The 16652-nt window shown below is 40.5% G+C and overlaps 1 protein-coding gene across 9 annotated transcripts in view; it reads left to right on the top strand.

The window, feature by feature from the left end:
- The window catches only part of cerkl (CERK like autophagy regulator), a 163924-nt gene that overhangs the window by 54177 nt on the left and 93095 nt on the right, over positions 1 to 16652 (top strand). For 7 of the 9 annotated variants that reach the window (XM_043693485.2, XM_043693481.2, XM_043693488.2 and 4 more), the window contains one exon: positions 5739 to 5981. The exons of 1 other annotated variant lie outside the window; for it this stretch is intronic. In XM_043693485.2, coding sequence (XP_043549420.2) covers positions 5739 to 5981 — 243 coding nt within the window. Of the gene's footprint in view, positions 1 to 5280; positions 5407 to 5738; positions 5982 to 16652 lie in introns of those variants that run through there. One more of the 9 variants, XM_087988972.1, reaches the window with a different exon arrangement.

Here is a 16652-nt window from a genome sequence, read left to right on the forward strand (position 1 = left end):
TCACCACTCATGTCCCTGCTGACTTCACCTGCGAGCACTGCACCCAACTCCACTTCCTCTGTGACCACGTTAGGGAGTTGCAGTTGGATGAACTTTGCATCATTAGGGAGGCTGAGGGGTTGATAGATGTGACTATCTCCCTTTAACTCCTCTCTAAGTTACAGAATAAAAATAGCTGAGCGACTGGTGAGAAAGGGAAAGGGAATAGGCAGAGAGTGCAGGGATCCCATGTGGTCTTTCCCCTCAATAGTAAGTGTACCCGCTTTGGATATGGTTTGGGGGAGGGGGTGGGGCACCTACCAAGGGAAAGCTACAGCGGCCAGGTCTCTAGCACTAAGCCTGGTTCTATGGATCAGAAGGGAAGAGGGGAGAATAAGAGAGCAATAATGATAGGACATTTAATGGTTAGAGGAACAGACAGCCGATTCTATGGTCGCGCACGAGACTCCAAGATGGTATGTTGCCTCCCAGGTGACCGGGTCAGGAATGTCCCAGATCGAATCTACAGGATTCTTAAGGGGGAGGGTGAGCAGCCAGAAGTTGTCCCAATGACATAGCTAAGAAACGGGTTGAGGACCTGAAAAGTGAATATAGGGAGTTAAGTTGGGAGCAGGTTAGTTTGCAGAGATTAGCAGAGATTGCTACCAGTGCCACAGGCTAGTGAGGCCAGGAACAGAGCGCGAGCTGAACACGTGGCTGCAGAGCTGGTGTAGGAAGGAGGGCTTCAGATATGTGGATCATTGGGATACCTTCTGGAGAAGGTAGGACCTGTACAAGGAAGACAGGTTGCATCTGAACTGGAGGGGCACCAATATCCTGGGCAGGAGTTTGATAGTGCTCATCGGGAGGGTTTAAACTAGTTTGGCAGGGGGATGGGAACCAAAGCTACAGATCAGAGGATGGGGTAACTGGTGAACAGGCAGTTTTCGCATGCAGAGTGTCTGCGGAAGGATACACAGTCGATAGGGCTAAGTTGCAGTCAATATGATGGGTTGAGTGTGTCTATTTTAACGCAAGAAGTGTCGGGAATAAGGGTGATGAACTTAGAGCATGGATCAGTACTTGCAGCTACAGTGTTGTGGCCATCACAGAAGCTTGGATATTATAGGCAGGAATGGTTGTTGGATATGCTGGGGTTTAGATGTTTCAAAATGAATAGGGAGAGAGGTGGGAGAATGGCATTGCTAAACAGGGTAAGTATCATAGCTGCAGAAAGGGAGGTTGAGGAGGGTTTGATGACAGTCAGCATGAGTGGAAATCAGAAACAAGAAAGGAGCAGTTGGGAGTCAGGTTTTTGAAAGGTGCAGAAGTAACAGAGTCATTGTTGTGGGTGACTTCAACTTCCCTGATATTGATTGAAACCTCCTTAGTGCAAATAGTTTTTATGGAGCAGATTTTATCAGGTGTGTCCAGGAGGATTCTTGATTCAATATGTAGATGGGCTGACTAGACGGGAGGCCATATTGGATTTGGTGCTTGGCAACAAGCCAGATCAGATGTCAGATTGCATGGTGGGAGAGTATTTTGGTGAGTGATCACAACTCCCTGACCTTCACAGTCATGGAGAGGGAACAGGTGTAGATGGTTTGGGAAAGTATTTAATTGTGTGAAGGGGAATTATAATGTTATTAGGTAGGAACTGTGGAGCATAAATTGGGAACAGACAAATGCACGACAGAAATGTAGAGGTTATTTAGGGAGCACTTGCAGTGAGTGCTGGTAGGTTTGTCCCACTGAGGCAAAGAAGGGATGGTAGGGTGAAGGAACCTTGGATGACGAGATGTGGAACATCTAATGAAGAGGAAAAAGAAAGCTTACTTAAGGCTGAGGAAGCAAGGATCAGACAGGGTTTTAGAGAGTTACATGGTAGCCAGGAAGGAACTAAAGAATGGACTTAAGAGAGCTAGAAGAGGGCATGAAAAAGCCTTAGCAAATATGATTAAGGAAAAGACCAAGGCATTCTACACTTATGTAAGGAACAAGAGGATGGCCAGAGTGAGGGTAGGGCCATTCAGGGATAGTGGTAGAAACTTGTGCTTGAAATTGGAAGAGGTAAGGGAGGTCCTTAATGAATATTTTGTTTCAGTATTCACTACTGAGAGGGAGCTTGTCATTTGTGAGGACAGTGTGAAACAGGCTGATATGCTCAAACAGGTTGATGTTAAGAAGGAGGATGTGTTGGAAGTTTTGGAAAACACTAGGATAGATAAGTCCACTGGCCAGACAGTAGAGATCCAGTGTTACTATGGGATTTTGAGGGAGGAGGTTGTTGTGCCTTTGGCGATGATCTTTGCATCCTCACTGTCCACTGGAGTAGTGTCAGATGATTGGAGTGTGGCAAATGCTATTCCCTTGTTCAAGAAAGGGAATAGGGATGGCCCTAGGAATTGAGGATGAGTCAGTCTTATGTCAGTGATGGATAAATTATTGGAGAAGATTCTAAGAGACAGGATTCATGATTATTTGGAAAAGCATAGTTTGATTCGAGATAGTCAGCGTGGCTTTATGAGGGGCAAGTCATGCCTCACAAACGTTATTGAATTCTTTTGAGGATGTGACAAAACACATTGTGGGTGGCACGGTGGCACAGTGGTTAGCACTGCTGCCTCACAGCGCCAGAGACCCGGGTTCAATTCCCGCCTCAGGCGACTGACTGACTGTGTGGAGTTTGCACGTTCTCCCCGTGTCTGCGTGGGTTTGCTCCGGTTTCCTCCCACAGTCCAAAGATGTGCAGGTCAGGTGAATTGGCTATGCTAAATTGCCCGTAGTGTTAGGTAAGGGGTAAATGTAGGGGTATGGGTGGGTTGCGCTTCGGCGGGGCGGTGTGGACTTGTTGGGCCGAAGGGCCTGTTTCCACACTAAGTAATCTAATCTAATCTAATCTAATCTAATTGTTGAAGGTAGAGCAGTGGATATGGTGCATGTGGATTTGAGTAAAGCATTTGATAAGGTTCCCCTTGGTAGGACCATTCCGAAAGTAAGGAGGCATGGGCTACAGGGAAATCTGGATACAGAATAGGCTGACCCATAGAAGACAGAGGGTGGTGGTAGATGGAAAGTGTTCAACCTGGAGCTTGGTGACCAGTGGTGTACCACAGTGATCTGTTCTGGAACCTCTGCTCTTTGTGATTTTTATAAATGACTTGGCTGAGCAAGTGGAAGGGTGAGTTACTAAGTTTGCTGATGACAAAGGTTGGTGGAGTTGTGGATAGTGTGGAGGGCTGTTGTAGGTTGCAACAAGACGTTGACAGGATGCAGAGCTGGGCTGACAATTAGCAGATGGAGTTCAACCTGGAAAAGTGTAAAGTGATTCATTTTGGAATTTGAATGCAGATTACAGGGTTACAGGCAGGATTCTTGGCAGTGTGGAGGAACAGAGGGATCTTTGGGTCCATGTCCATAGATCGCTCAAAGTTGTCACCCAAATTGATAGGTTTGTTAAGGATGCATATGGTGTGTTGGCTTTCATTAACAGGGGATTGAGTTTCAGGTCCACGAGGTTATGCTGCAACTCTGTAAAGACCTGGTTAGATTATACCTGGAATATTGTGTTCAGTTCAGGTCACCTCATTATAGGAAGGATGTGGAAGCTTTAAAGAGGGTGCAGAGGAGACTTACCAGTATGTTGCCTGGGCTGAAGGGCATGTCTTATGAAGAAAGGTTGAGGAAGCTAGGGCTTTTCTCATTGTAATGAAGAGGGATGAGAGGTGACTTGATAGAGGTGTACAAGATGATGAGAGGCATAGGTAGAGTGGATAGCCAGAGACCTTTTCCCAGGGTAAAAATGGCTATCATAAGGGGGCATAATTTTAAGGTGATTGGAGGAAGGTGTAGGGGTTCTTTACACAGAGACTGGTGGGTGCGTGGAATGCACTGCCAGCAGTGGTAGTAGAGTCAGATAGATCAGGGGCATTTAAGCAAGTCTTGCATAGGCATGTGGATGATAATAAAATGAAGGGTATGTAGGTTTCTCTGATCTTGGGGTAGAATAAAAGGCTGGCACAACATCGAGGGCCAAAGGGCCTGGCCTGTACTGTACTGTTCTGTTCTAGGACTTATTAATTAAAAGGAGGGTCTTGGGTAATGCTGTAGAACAAAGAGGCTTAGGATTCATGTAAGTAATTTTTTGTAGTTTGCATCACATGTAGATAGGGTGCTTAAAAAAGTGTTTGGCATGCCTGGTGCCATTGCTCAGATCTTTGAATATAGAATTTGGGATGTCATGTTGAAGTTGTACAAGACTTTGGTAAGGCCGCTTAGTCATAGAGTCAGAGCTGTACAGCATGGAAACCGATCCTTCGGTCCAACTAGTCTATGCCGATCAGATATCCTAACGGTCAGTATTTGGCCCAAATCCCTCTAAACCCTTCCTATTCATATACCCATCCAGATGCCCTTTTAAATGTTGTAATTGTACCAGCCTCCATCACTTCCTCTGGCAGGTCATATCATACACGCACCACCTTCTACATGGAAAAGTTGCACCTTAGATCCCTTTAAATCTTTCTGCTCTCACCTAAAACCTATGGCCTCTTTTTTTTTATTTGGACTCTCCCACCCCAGGGAAAAGACCTAAGCTATTCACCGTATCCGTGCCTCTCGTGATTTTGTAAGCCTCCGCCTTTAACACTCTAGGGAAAATAGCCCCACCCTATTCAGCCTCTACTTACAGCTCAAATCCTCCAATCCTGGCAACAACCTTGTAAATCTTTTCTGAGCCTTTTCAAGTTTCAACGCTTTAAAGTATTGTGTTCAGTTCTGGCAGTTCTGTTATAGAAAGGATATTACCAAGCTAGAGAAGATTCAGAAAAGATTTACCAGGATGTTGTCAGGAATAGACAGTAGATTTATAAGGAGAGGCTGCATAAAACTGGGATTTTTTTAAGGTTGAGGTGCAACCTTAATAGAGGTTTATAAAATCATAAGGGTGAATGGCGGGTGTCTTTTCTGTAGGGTGGGGGATTTCAAGACTAGGGACATTTTTAAGGTGAGAGGAGAAGATTTTAAGATGACATGAGGGGCAAAGTTTTTTTTTAACAGTGGTTTGTGCATGTAATGAACTTCTAGAGGAAGTGTGGATGCAGGTATGGTTACAATATTTAAAAGACGATTGGATAAGTACATGAATAAGTAGTGCATGCAATACGTGATTAGATTACTTTGAAAGTAATCTAATCAAGTAGTGCATGCAGGTGGGAATAGTTTGGGATTACAGTCCGCATAGACTAGTTGGACTGAAGGATCGGTTTCCTTGCTGTGTGACTCTGTTTCTATTATGTATCCAGTCTTCTCCTTGTGTATCTCAACCTAAATTCCCTGCTTCCCTCCCATTTGTTTTCATGTGTGTATATTGTTGCAGCCTTTTTCGAACCTTGGTGATCATTGTAACTGTTATAATCAAAAATTGTAAGTTGAATAAATCAGTAAAACGACCTGGGTGAAATGCATACAGAATGCGAAATATAGTAAAGAGATTAAAGAGAATAATGATTTGCTTAAAAATTGTTAGCAAATGTGAAAGGACTTGGATAATATGTGAAAGTCAGAGAAGCAATGAGAAAGTGAAATCCAAAGGATTGAAGACGAAGAGAGACAGGAAAAATACAAATGAGCAATCAGCAGGAAGATTGTTATTTTCATGACTGAAATTATTTAAAATGAAATAATGTAAATAGTGACTTATTAATGCATAAATGCCAAATTGTGCTCCTAAAAGAGATGCTGTACTTTTGATACAGATGATGATAAGGTGGTTTCCCAACACAAGACGGAATTTGTGGAGCTGAAAGAAGTATTTGGTGTCAAGATGAAACGTCGACGATCTGCAAGACAGCAAAAGGGAGGAACCTTGTTAGGAATCGCAATCTTTGTGTGTATTAAAAAGGGACAAAATAAGCTCAAAAATCGTGCTATTCATCTAAGCAATTTAAGTGAAGACTACTGCAATGTTTGGTTTAAATATATGAAAGATATTCTGAATGGTAAGTACGATACTTATTATGACAAAAATGTTTCAGTTTAAGCTGTGATTGTTGACTTTATGCTTTACCAAGTTACATAGTAAGTTGGTTGATCTTAGAAAATGAAATATCATAGCTGTTGCATGTTTTATTCACTCATAATTGAAGCAGAGGAGGACCATAATGGTTATCTAAACATATTTCTTTCCGTTTTTACTTGGGGAATAATTTCAAGAAAATTAATTACCAAACCAAAAACATCTTCTATCCTATTTAAATGCCCAAAACTCCTACAGTAATGATAGTAACAAATTTATAATCTAAAAGCATAATAGCAGTGTACAATATTTAAAAAAAAACTCTCTTATTCTTTTGTTTGAGAGTCACTAAGCAGGAGATGTTTCCTTATGTATTCCTTGCTTATTCTGGTTTCTGCCTGAAACACTTGCTTCATCTGCAGAATTGGATTTACTGCGTATAGAATCCCATAATGATCCATTCCTTAAAATATTTATTCAATTCTCTTTTGATTGTTAGGATAAAATTTGTTCCCACCATCAGTTTAAGCAGTGAACAAAACAGTCTTTTTTAAAAAACAAAACCCAAAATCTGCTGAATTTAAACAAAAAATCTTCATGGCATCTCTAGTTAAATCATCTTAAATCTGTATCCTCTGGTTGTAGAACTTACTACCACTGGAAATTGTCTCCCCCTTGATTAGTTTATCAAAACTTTTGGTTTATATGTAGGTCAGATTCCTTTTGAACCTCAAAGGAGAATAGCCTCGCCTTTCCACGTTTTCACAGAACTAAAGTCCTTTATCCCTGATACCAATCTTGTACATCTCTTCAGGATCCTCTCTAAGCCTGCAACATGCTTCCCAATGTGCAGTTCCCAGAAATGAACATACAACTTCAGTTGAGGCCTAACTTGTTTTCTTGAATTTTAGGGAAGTTTTTTGTTACTTGCATTTTCAGAATATAATTCATTGCATGTTTTATCTGTCTATGACTCTATGACAGTCCTGCACACCGCACAACACACCTTTTTATTAGATTCCCTATAGTATGGAAACAGATCTTTTGGCTCAACAAGTCCACACCAACCCTCTGAAGAGTAACCCACCCAGACCCATTCCCCTACCCTATATTTACTCTTGATTATTGCACCTAACACTGTGGGCAATTTAGCACGGCCAATTCACCTTCTTTGGACTGTGGGAGGAAAATGAAGAACCCGCAAACTCACTCAGACACTGGGAGTTTGCGCAAACTCCACACAGTTAGTCGCCCAATGCGGGAATTGAACTCGGGTCCCTGGTGCTGTGAGGCAGCAGTGCTAACCACTGAGCCACTGTACTGCCCAAGTTAATTAATCCTTTCTCGATATACAGTACCCAGTCTACAATGGCCTATTGTTTGGTTGGTTCCTCAACGTATTGGTCTTAAAAAAACCATCGTGTACAGACCTCAGGAAATCCTCTTTCACAACTCCATTACAAGTTTGGTTTGTCCAATGTATGTAAATTAAAGTCACCCTGAATTACAATTATACCCTGATTTCTTTTTTAATGCCTTCCTTTACATCTCGACTACTGTTTGGGGGCCCAAAGATAACCCCAATAATGTTTTCTGTCCATGGTGTTTCTTATCGTCACCAATGCAGTTTCTATATCATTTTCCAAGTCAATTTACTCTCCATTGTTGTTTCTCCCTCCTTTGTCTCCCTGCTCAGATTCTCATTCTTCCTGCCATTCTGGTTTAAGCTCTCCCTGACAGTACCAGCTAACATGTCCCTGATGGCATTGGTCCCTGTCCTGCCTCGATGCAACCCATTCTGCTTGTACTGGCCTTATTTTCTCTGTCCCAATATCTCAGGAATCAGAACCCCTCCCACCTCCACCGTTCTCTCCTGCCATGAATTCATCTGTTATATCCTGTTATTTTCACTCATTAAAACGTAGAGCTTGTAGTAATACTGGGATTGCTACCTTTGAGATCCTACTTTTTTTAATTTGCTTCCTAACTCCCAATATCCTGCTTGTAGTTTCTGCTTATCCCTTTTTTAATCGATGTCATTGATACTAATATATACCACGACCACTAACTGTTCACTTTCCATTCATCAATGGGAGTTCTTTTAACAGAGGGAAGATTGTGTTAGATATTTAGATGACCACTTCATTTCATTTCAGTCAGAGAAGAGCACAAGGAGACTATAGTGGTTAACCAATACAGTATACTTCAATGTGTTGTGCTGCACTGCTTGTCCATTACCACCAGTACAAATTCCTTCTTAATCTGCACAAGTTTTTATTTCCCCCAGACAACTACAGGTCATTCCACTATAATGTGACAGTTGTGTCCCTCTGCAACCTTGTGCTATAGAAAATCGCCCTATGGAAAATCGCTATAGAAAATCGTGCTGTAGAAGATCACTAGAAAGTCGTACTGTAGAAGATAACTATAGATAGTTGCTATACTCGTTCAGGAGAAAGTTCCCTTTATCCAAACAGCATCCACAATTAATCAATCGAGTTATAGCCAACTCACGCTGATGAAGTGCACATTATAACAGAACAACCTGAGGTTTACTTTCCCTTCTAATGCATGGAATAGCAGCACCCAATGAACCTCTGCTTATCAAGTGCCTCTGTCAAACCTGCCGACTGAATTCAAATTTCACCATCTGCCATGGAGAAGTTCGAACCTGGGTCCTTAGAACATTACCTAGGTTTCTGGATTAACAGTCTAGTGATACCAACAGGCCATTGCCTCCCCTACTTCCCTGCTATATTGTTGGTCTCGATAAGGACCATAATGACAAGATCTTCCCATTCTTCTCCAAAATCCTTCAAGCCAGTTTGATATGTTCTTCATTCTGCATTCAGAGATTATCCTCTGCAGGCAGGTTCATGAATCCTGCAAGGCTTTGTTTTGACCATCTGAACCCTATCATTGAATCCCTGATACATCACTCTAGGCTTCCACACCTGTTTCCTTTGGACAGTCTCCTGCTCCCAGTACCGTTGTCTGTACTTTGTCCAAGCTTCTGACAATTTTTATCCTTACTAAGACACATGTTGTATCACAGCTGAAATTTTCTGTATAGTTCTGGGCGCTACATGTTAGGAAGGATGTGAACAGAATGGATTGAGTGCAGGAGAGATTGATGCACGTGGTTACAGGATGAGGAACTTCATTTATGAAGATAGCCTTCTCCTATCCAATTTAAAAGCAGATTTGATAGAAATTTTAAAATCATGAGTGGGCTGGACAGAACAGGTAGCAAGAATTTGGCCCCCCTCAAAAGGATCAACAACGAGAGGGCACTGGTATAAGATAATTTGCAAAATAAGCAAATGTGATGTGGGAAATTACTTTTCCATAGAAATAGTTGGGGTCTGGAATCCACTCTTCGATGTGTGGTGGAGACACGTTCAATTGAAACATTCAAAGGGCATTAGACGATTTAAATAGGAACAATATTCAAGGCCATGGGGAAAAGGCAGGAGAATTGCGCTGAGTCACAGTGTTCATTCAGAGTGCAATCGTAGTGGGCCTAATGCACCATAAGTAATCTATGATTCTGTGATAGTCATCGTGGTGATGATAAACACACTGAATTATTGGTAATCTTTCCTTCGAAGTATACAAAAAGTAAACTTTCAGTCACCTTTGCCACCAAGAGCCAAATCCAATTGTTGCCTTTGTAAGTAAATTCAGAGGTAATGGCAGGTTTTTAATGTTATTTGTCTATTAAAAATTCCAACGTACTAGACCTGACTCTGTGTATTTAAAGTCTCCTAATGATGTAGTGCCACAGATTTTTTTTAATCAGAGATTTAAATGATGATTAAGAGGATTTGTTACTTCAGAAACAATTACATTTTCAAGATTATAAAGAGAATTGACAAATTGTTTACTTTGAGTCCACGAGTGCAAAATCTATAAGTTATGATTAAGTGGAGAAATTTGGTGAAACGTGTTGTCTAAAGTGATTAAACAAATGAACATGAAAAGTCAGTGAAAAGCCCTATATGAATAACTTCATAAGGCAGTTCTGTACATGTCAGGACACATTACATTTTCAGAGCTATGGCCTTAATGTGCTTACATTCTTGGAGCTGTATTCACATATTTGGCAACACAAGTTGCTAAGTTTTTTGACATATCACTTCAGCTTCAACAGTCAGACAGAACTTCAGCTGATGTGCTAAGGCTGTCTGAAGAATGAGATGCTAAGAAGTGGGTTGAATAAAAATCAGAAACTCAAGGGGTCTCTAATGACTTCTTAAAAATGGTCTTTCTGTAGGTAAAACTACAGCTGTATCTGCACACAACCTTCCATGAATACAGTTGAGAGATTCTTATTATTGTCTCTCGAGATGCTTAAGATTTATTTTCATTATCAGGAAGTACAGACTCAGCTGTCACTTTTGTAATTATGAAAATGCACCAAATGGTATCCCCCATGTGACTGTAGCTGTCTCAGCATCTGTGTTTCTAGTGCCAACATGGTGCTTGCAAATACCATATTGTGCTAAGATGGACTGTTTGACTTTATCAAGTTCCCGCTGATAAATGTATTAATGTAGATGTGTATTAGCTTCACTGGTTTCTCAATTTTGAATTAACAACCCAAGATCTGTTATCATCTTTAACTTGTGTTATATGCATCATACACTTCACTAGACCCTGCATGGGATTCTTGATTGACCAAATACTGCTGAGTCAAAAGGGGGCTGAAGTAGAGGAAATCCTAGTTAGCTTGAGACAAATAGAACACTTTCATAGACTGCTGCCCCTCCCCTATTCCATACTGAAAATCATGAAGTTCCTGCTTGGGATGAAATCATTGTAGTATTCTACCCAAACATTTTCATACCCAAACATTAGTTGATGTTGTGCCCATTTTCTGTCTTCGAGAATTTCAAGACTTTATGTTGTTGGAGAATAGCCTGATGACATGTGAGTCAGTTCTAAATAGTTAGTGCTTTAAACCCTAGGTTCATGAGGAACTTTGCCACAATACCAGCAAAAAGTAAATCACTGAATGTAAGTCTTTGTGTATCAGTTGACAGATGCACAAAATGACTGCTGCCCAGTAATAAACACCTAGCAGTAACCCAAAGTGAAATGGGGAGCTGATGATAAAAGGTTTTTGAGAAATTTAAACAAATTTTTTCAAAAGGTACCAGCAAAGACCAAAAGATTGGTTACATATCTTTTGTGGGCAGGAGAGAAACGGGCAAATATTTGAGAGCTGAGTGAAAACAACAGCAGAGACCCAGATATAATTTTGTTTTAAATTCAGCCCACCTCTCTTGCTAAATTCAGGTCATTGAGTATTCTGATACGAATTTCAAGGCCTGAAGTGGAAATTGGCCAAGCCTGTTGGCAACTTTTTAAAATGTAAGATTAGGAAATAGTGACAAAATATACATTTCAAGAACATAAATGAAAGGCTGCTCGAGTAACTTATTTGGGATCCTTCACATCCTGATGTACAAAAGTATTTAATTGGAAAGGGCAAGATTAACCTTTTTAGGCTATAGACACTGCCAGAGCACATGAAGCCATGAATCTGCAGGTGAAGATCTGCAGGTGCGAGCTTTAAGTTAAATCAAGAAAAAGGTGTCGGGGCTAGTGCAACTTAGCAGCAACAAAGGCATACGTACCAGACAGAAGGAAGAATGTTCAAGAGCTGTGGATGACCACAGTCAGCAAATGTCCTGCATGTGGGTCAGACTTAAAAACTGTGGAATGTCTAATCTCTTGGGGGAGAGAGGGTATGAAGATAATAAATGGGATGTAAGAGACCGAATAGAAGGATGAATAAGAAGTTGTTTAAAAAAAAAAAAAAATTCTAGAAGAAGAACATGTTATGGACCAGGTCAGATCCCCTCAAAATATTAGGCCGAGACCCTAATGTTACGACACAGGGTAAACCCCTCTGCTAATTTAAACCCGTCACAGAGAAGCTCACCTTGCACCGTAATTTGTTAAATTTTGAGAGGCAAAGAACTGTGCTAGTGGTCACTATTTAAAGTAGAAATTAACTATTTTATTCTTTAAGTCCAACTGAGAACATTAAATCAACAGCTATTAAAACTCCTTTCTCTTAAACCTATCTTTTGTCTCCCACTCCACAATACTGGTTCGATTTGTAAATTAAAAGTCTGTAACATAAGACTCCAATGAAATAGTCTCATATTCTTGTCTTTCAAGTGTTCCAAGAATGGAAGAGGATTGTGATCAGTGTACACAACCATCTCCAACACATTGTTTGTGATGTGCACATTAAATGTTGTAAGGCCAGTACCAAACTCCATAGTTCTTTTTCAGTCATGGAGTATTTCCTCTGGTGGATGTTGAGTTTCTTTGAAAACTAACCAACGAACAGCTCAATCCCATTGTCATCTTCCTGTAGCAGTACAGTTCCAACTCTTATGTGACTGGCATCGTTGGCAACTTTAAAGGGTTTTGAAAAGTTTGGGGTAGCTAAAACTGGTATGGTAGTTAATATTGTTTTAAATGGCTGAATGCCACCTAGCATTGTTCTGGTCACTGAAACTTTGTGCTCTTCTTCAGCAAATCGGTTAACGGTGCCACTGAACTGCTGAGGTTTGGAACAGACTTCCTATAGAATCCACTTAGTCCCAAGAATCTGAAGCACCTTTTTCTTCAAGGTTCGTCGTTGAAATTTCTAGATGACCTTTGTCTTTGCGTTCCGTGACTGACATCATGTCCCAAGAATGTCACATCTGCTTTCATGAATTCAGTTTTGTTTAAGTTTATTACCAGTTATGCTGCTTGTAGTCTTTCAAAGAGCTGTGCCAACTGTCTTTCCAGGACTCACTAAAGATTACTACATCATCCAAATAGACTGCACAGTTAGTTAACCCAGCCAGAACTCTGTTCACGAGTCTTTGGAATGTGGTGGGTACGTTCTTCATTCCAAAGGGCATCACTTTGAATTGATATAGTCCATTTGGGGTTACAAATTCAGAAATTTCTTTTGCCGTCTCTGATAATGCATGGTTATCTGCAGATACCTTTAAGTCCAACTTGTTGATGTAACTAGCCTGTCCAACTTTCTCGATAGTTTTCCAATGTCTGAATTGGATGAGAGTCCAATTTTGTAACGGTGTTGACCTTCTGATAATTCACACAAACTTGTTGAGTCCTGTCCAGTTTGGAAACTATGATGATCAGCGAACTCTACTTGCTCTGGCTCTGTTCAATGATATCCTCATTGAGCATGGCCTCTACGTCCTTCTGGACCTGTCTGGCTTTGAAAGGGATAGCCGATAGGGATGCTGTTTTGTAAGAGCAGTATTCCCTACGTCTACTTCATGTACAATAGCATTAGTCCTCCCATCTGATTCCTACATATGCTCTCATACTGCAGCAACAACCTTTCAACTGCGTTCTATGCTCCTGAGACAGATAGATAGTTTACTAACCTATCCCACTCTGCAAGGACTATTTCATTTTTTTGACATAATTTGAGGCATTCAAAATCCACCACATCTGGATTTGATTCCTCACTATGCAGGACAGTAACTAACACCTATTTCTCCAGTTCTTTCTGTTCTCCAGTTCTCTGGAGGGGACCTACACAATCAATCATAACCCGCATGAAAGGTTCGATAAATGTGGGAATTGGCAACAAAGGTGCTGGTTTTATTATGCCTGTGGCTTACCTACCATTTGGCATGCATGAGATGTACAGCAAAAGTTAACCACATCTTTGTGCATTCCAGGCCAATAAAAATGTTTTTGTACCTTAGCCTGAGTCTTTCATACACCTAGGTGATCTCCTACAGGTTGTTCATGTACCACCCCTAACACATACTATCTGTATGCTACTGACAACACAATCTGGTACACTTCAGCCTATTTCTCCTCTGCACTAACCTGCTGTGGTTTCCTTTTCTGTCTTAGGATTCTATCTTTCAGTAATGACCCTCAGGAATATTCTCTGCCTCCTTTTTATATTTATCTTTTATCGTCTTAACTTGCTGTTGCAAGTCCCTTAGCCTTTCAGGACTAAACACTTCTGCCTAACCCTCTGCCTGTTCAGGTTTTTCCTACATCATTACATCAAACAGAGTGTTTGCTAACTGAACCTCAACTCCTTCATCTTTTCATTAGGTTTTGCTATGTGCTGTGATTTATGACAATGGGCTCTTGTTACGACAATCTGGGAAAATACCCGGATGTTTTTCTGTTAAGTCAGTTTCTTGATCTTCCTTGGGCTTTTCCACAAGGGGAACCACTCCCACCTTTGACCCTGCTTAATCATTCCTAAGAACAAACTGAATTCTTCAATCACTCCCACTGTTACTTCTCCAGTTTTGAGTTGGCACTCCAACCTGATCTTACATAGGGAAACGCTAAAGGTCTGTCCATCTATCCCACAAATTACCACACTCTCGGGGAACAGATCAGAAAGAGTGCCAATTTGCTCATCTCTTACTATTAGAAACTGGTTAGATTCTGTATCTTAAATTATAACTTCTTGCCCTTCTCCCCCTGTTCTTTGAGTAAACTTTATCCACAGAGGCGGTCAAATTTTGAGATCAGGTACTAACTCCATACCCAGCCCCTGCCTAGGCTGTGCACTCTCCTACAGCTGCTTGGCTCTTCTTGGGATTTCCTTTTACTACTTTTACTAATGCGACTGGCTTAGCTTCTTTTACCACATATTTTCCCACAGTGCCTTTCTTTAACAACTGACACTGTGACTTTACGTGTCCCACTTTACTACAGTTCTACCGCCTTTCACTTCCTTTCCACCCTCTTGGTCTTTTTTTAACCTGTAGTTCTCTACTGTTTGTTTAGTAGTTTAGGATCTCCCCTTCTCCCAACTTCTATCCCTCAGGACCAAATTCTGACCAGAAGCTTGTCTTATGTACCAACATATATTCATCTGCTAATTCTGCTGCCCTTCTCATTTCCTGAACTTTCTGTTCATCCATGTGAATTCTTACCATTTCTGCAACTGAATTGTTAAACTCCTCCAGCAGAATAATCTCTCTTAGAGTTTCATAGCTTTTATCAATCTTTAAGGTTCGCACCCAACTATCAAAACTCAACATAAGTCTGACCTGATTTCTTCTTTTGTCTTTGAACCGCTGTGTATACACTTCTGGTACCAATTCATAAGCCCTTAACATAGCCTGTTTGACCTCTTCATAATCTCTTGACTCCTCATCTGACAGAGTGGCAAATATCTAGTGAGCTTTGCCTACCGGTTTAGTCAGAACTAACATTACCCATAAATCCTTGGACCACTCCATCTGCCTAGCCTATTTTTCAAATGAAATAAAGAAGGCTTCAACATCTTTCTCATCAAAATGTGGCAGAGTTTTGATATATCACTACCTTCTCTTTTAATCTCCATCCTGTTAACTTGACTTTGACTAAGTTGCAACTTCTCAAGTTCAAATTCTATTTCTTTTTGTTCGGCTAGGAACCTTCTTTCTTTTTCCTTTCTCGCTGTCTCTCGCTCTTTTTTTTTTCTCTTTCTCTTGCCCTCTCTCTCTTTTTTTCTCGCTCTCTCTCGCTCTTTGTTTATATAACTCAAATTTCCTCAATTGTAAGATTTTTCTAACTCTACTGTGCTTGTCCATTCTTCTGAGACACCTAAGTGTTTGAGTAATTTCCTTACAATTTCAGCTGTACTTTTGTCCTTGGTTAAACCCAAATCTAACTCATTTGCTAATTATAAAAGTATGGCGTTTTTCTTTCCTTCTAAACTTCCTTTGGCAAATTTGAGAATCATCTTCAAACCACAGAACCTCTTTAGCAATTTCAAGAGCCATTTTTTTCACTTTTAATTTAACCAAACACCAGTCACCAAAATTAAACAAATTGTCTCATCTACATTTTATTTAAAGATCTAGGACACTAACCTGCACGTGTTTAAGCGTAATGGGCTAATTTTGTACCCTAAATCTATTCAAATCTGTCCACATCTCAGACTGGATCTGTTGAAACCATGAATCTGAGACCCAAACTGTTCAAATCCCAGCAACAAGTCCAAACTCTTACAACATGGGGTAAACCCCGCTGTTAATTTAAACCACACACACTGAGAAGCTCACCTTATGCTGTAATCTATTAAATTTTGAGAGACAAAGAAGCATCCCAGAGGTAACAATTTAAAGTAAAAATTAACAATTTTGTTCTTTAAGCCGACCAGAGAACATTAAAACAACTGCTGTATACAACTCTTTTCTCTTAAACCCATATTTTACCTTCCACTCTCCAATACTGGTCCGATAAAAACCCTGATTAAGATTTACAAAAAAAAATCAAATTTGAAAACCAGCCAGCTGTTGAAACTTCTTTGTATCTTCCTCTGTAGATTTTCCTCTGTTGTCTTTTCTCCAGTATTCTGCTTCACAGGTCTTTCATATGAACAAGTACCTTTCAGGGAGCTATTCGGCTAGCAGCCTATACTCATTGGTTATCTTGGCAATTCTCCCCGTAACTATTCAAAATGTCCAGCTTTATACCCCAAAATATCAGATCATTTCATTGGTTTGATGTCAATGAAATACTAAATTCAAATTTGATTGGATTTTGATATCTGGGGCATTAATTTAAACTGGCTGAATGTGAATTTGTTTTTGTATCATGACAACTCAGCTGCACTGTTTGTTTCACAGTCAAGTGTTAC

Source organism: Chiloscyllium plagiosum, unplaced genomic scaffold, assembly GCF_037043375.1.
Source record: "Chiloscyllium plagiosum isolate Xiang-an unplaced genomic scaffold, Cpla_swu_hap1 HiC_scaffold_7, whole genome shotgun sequence".
In the NCBI taxonomy this organism is placed as follows: Eukaryota; Metazoa; Chordata; class Chondrichthyes; order Orectolobiformes; family Hemiscylliidae; genus Chiloscyllium; species Chiloscyllium plagiosum.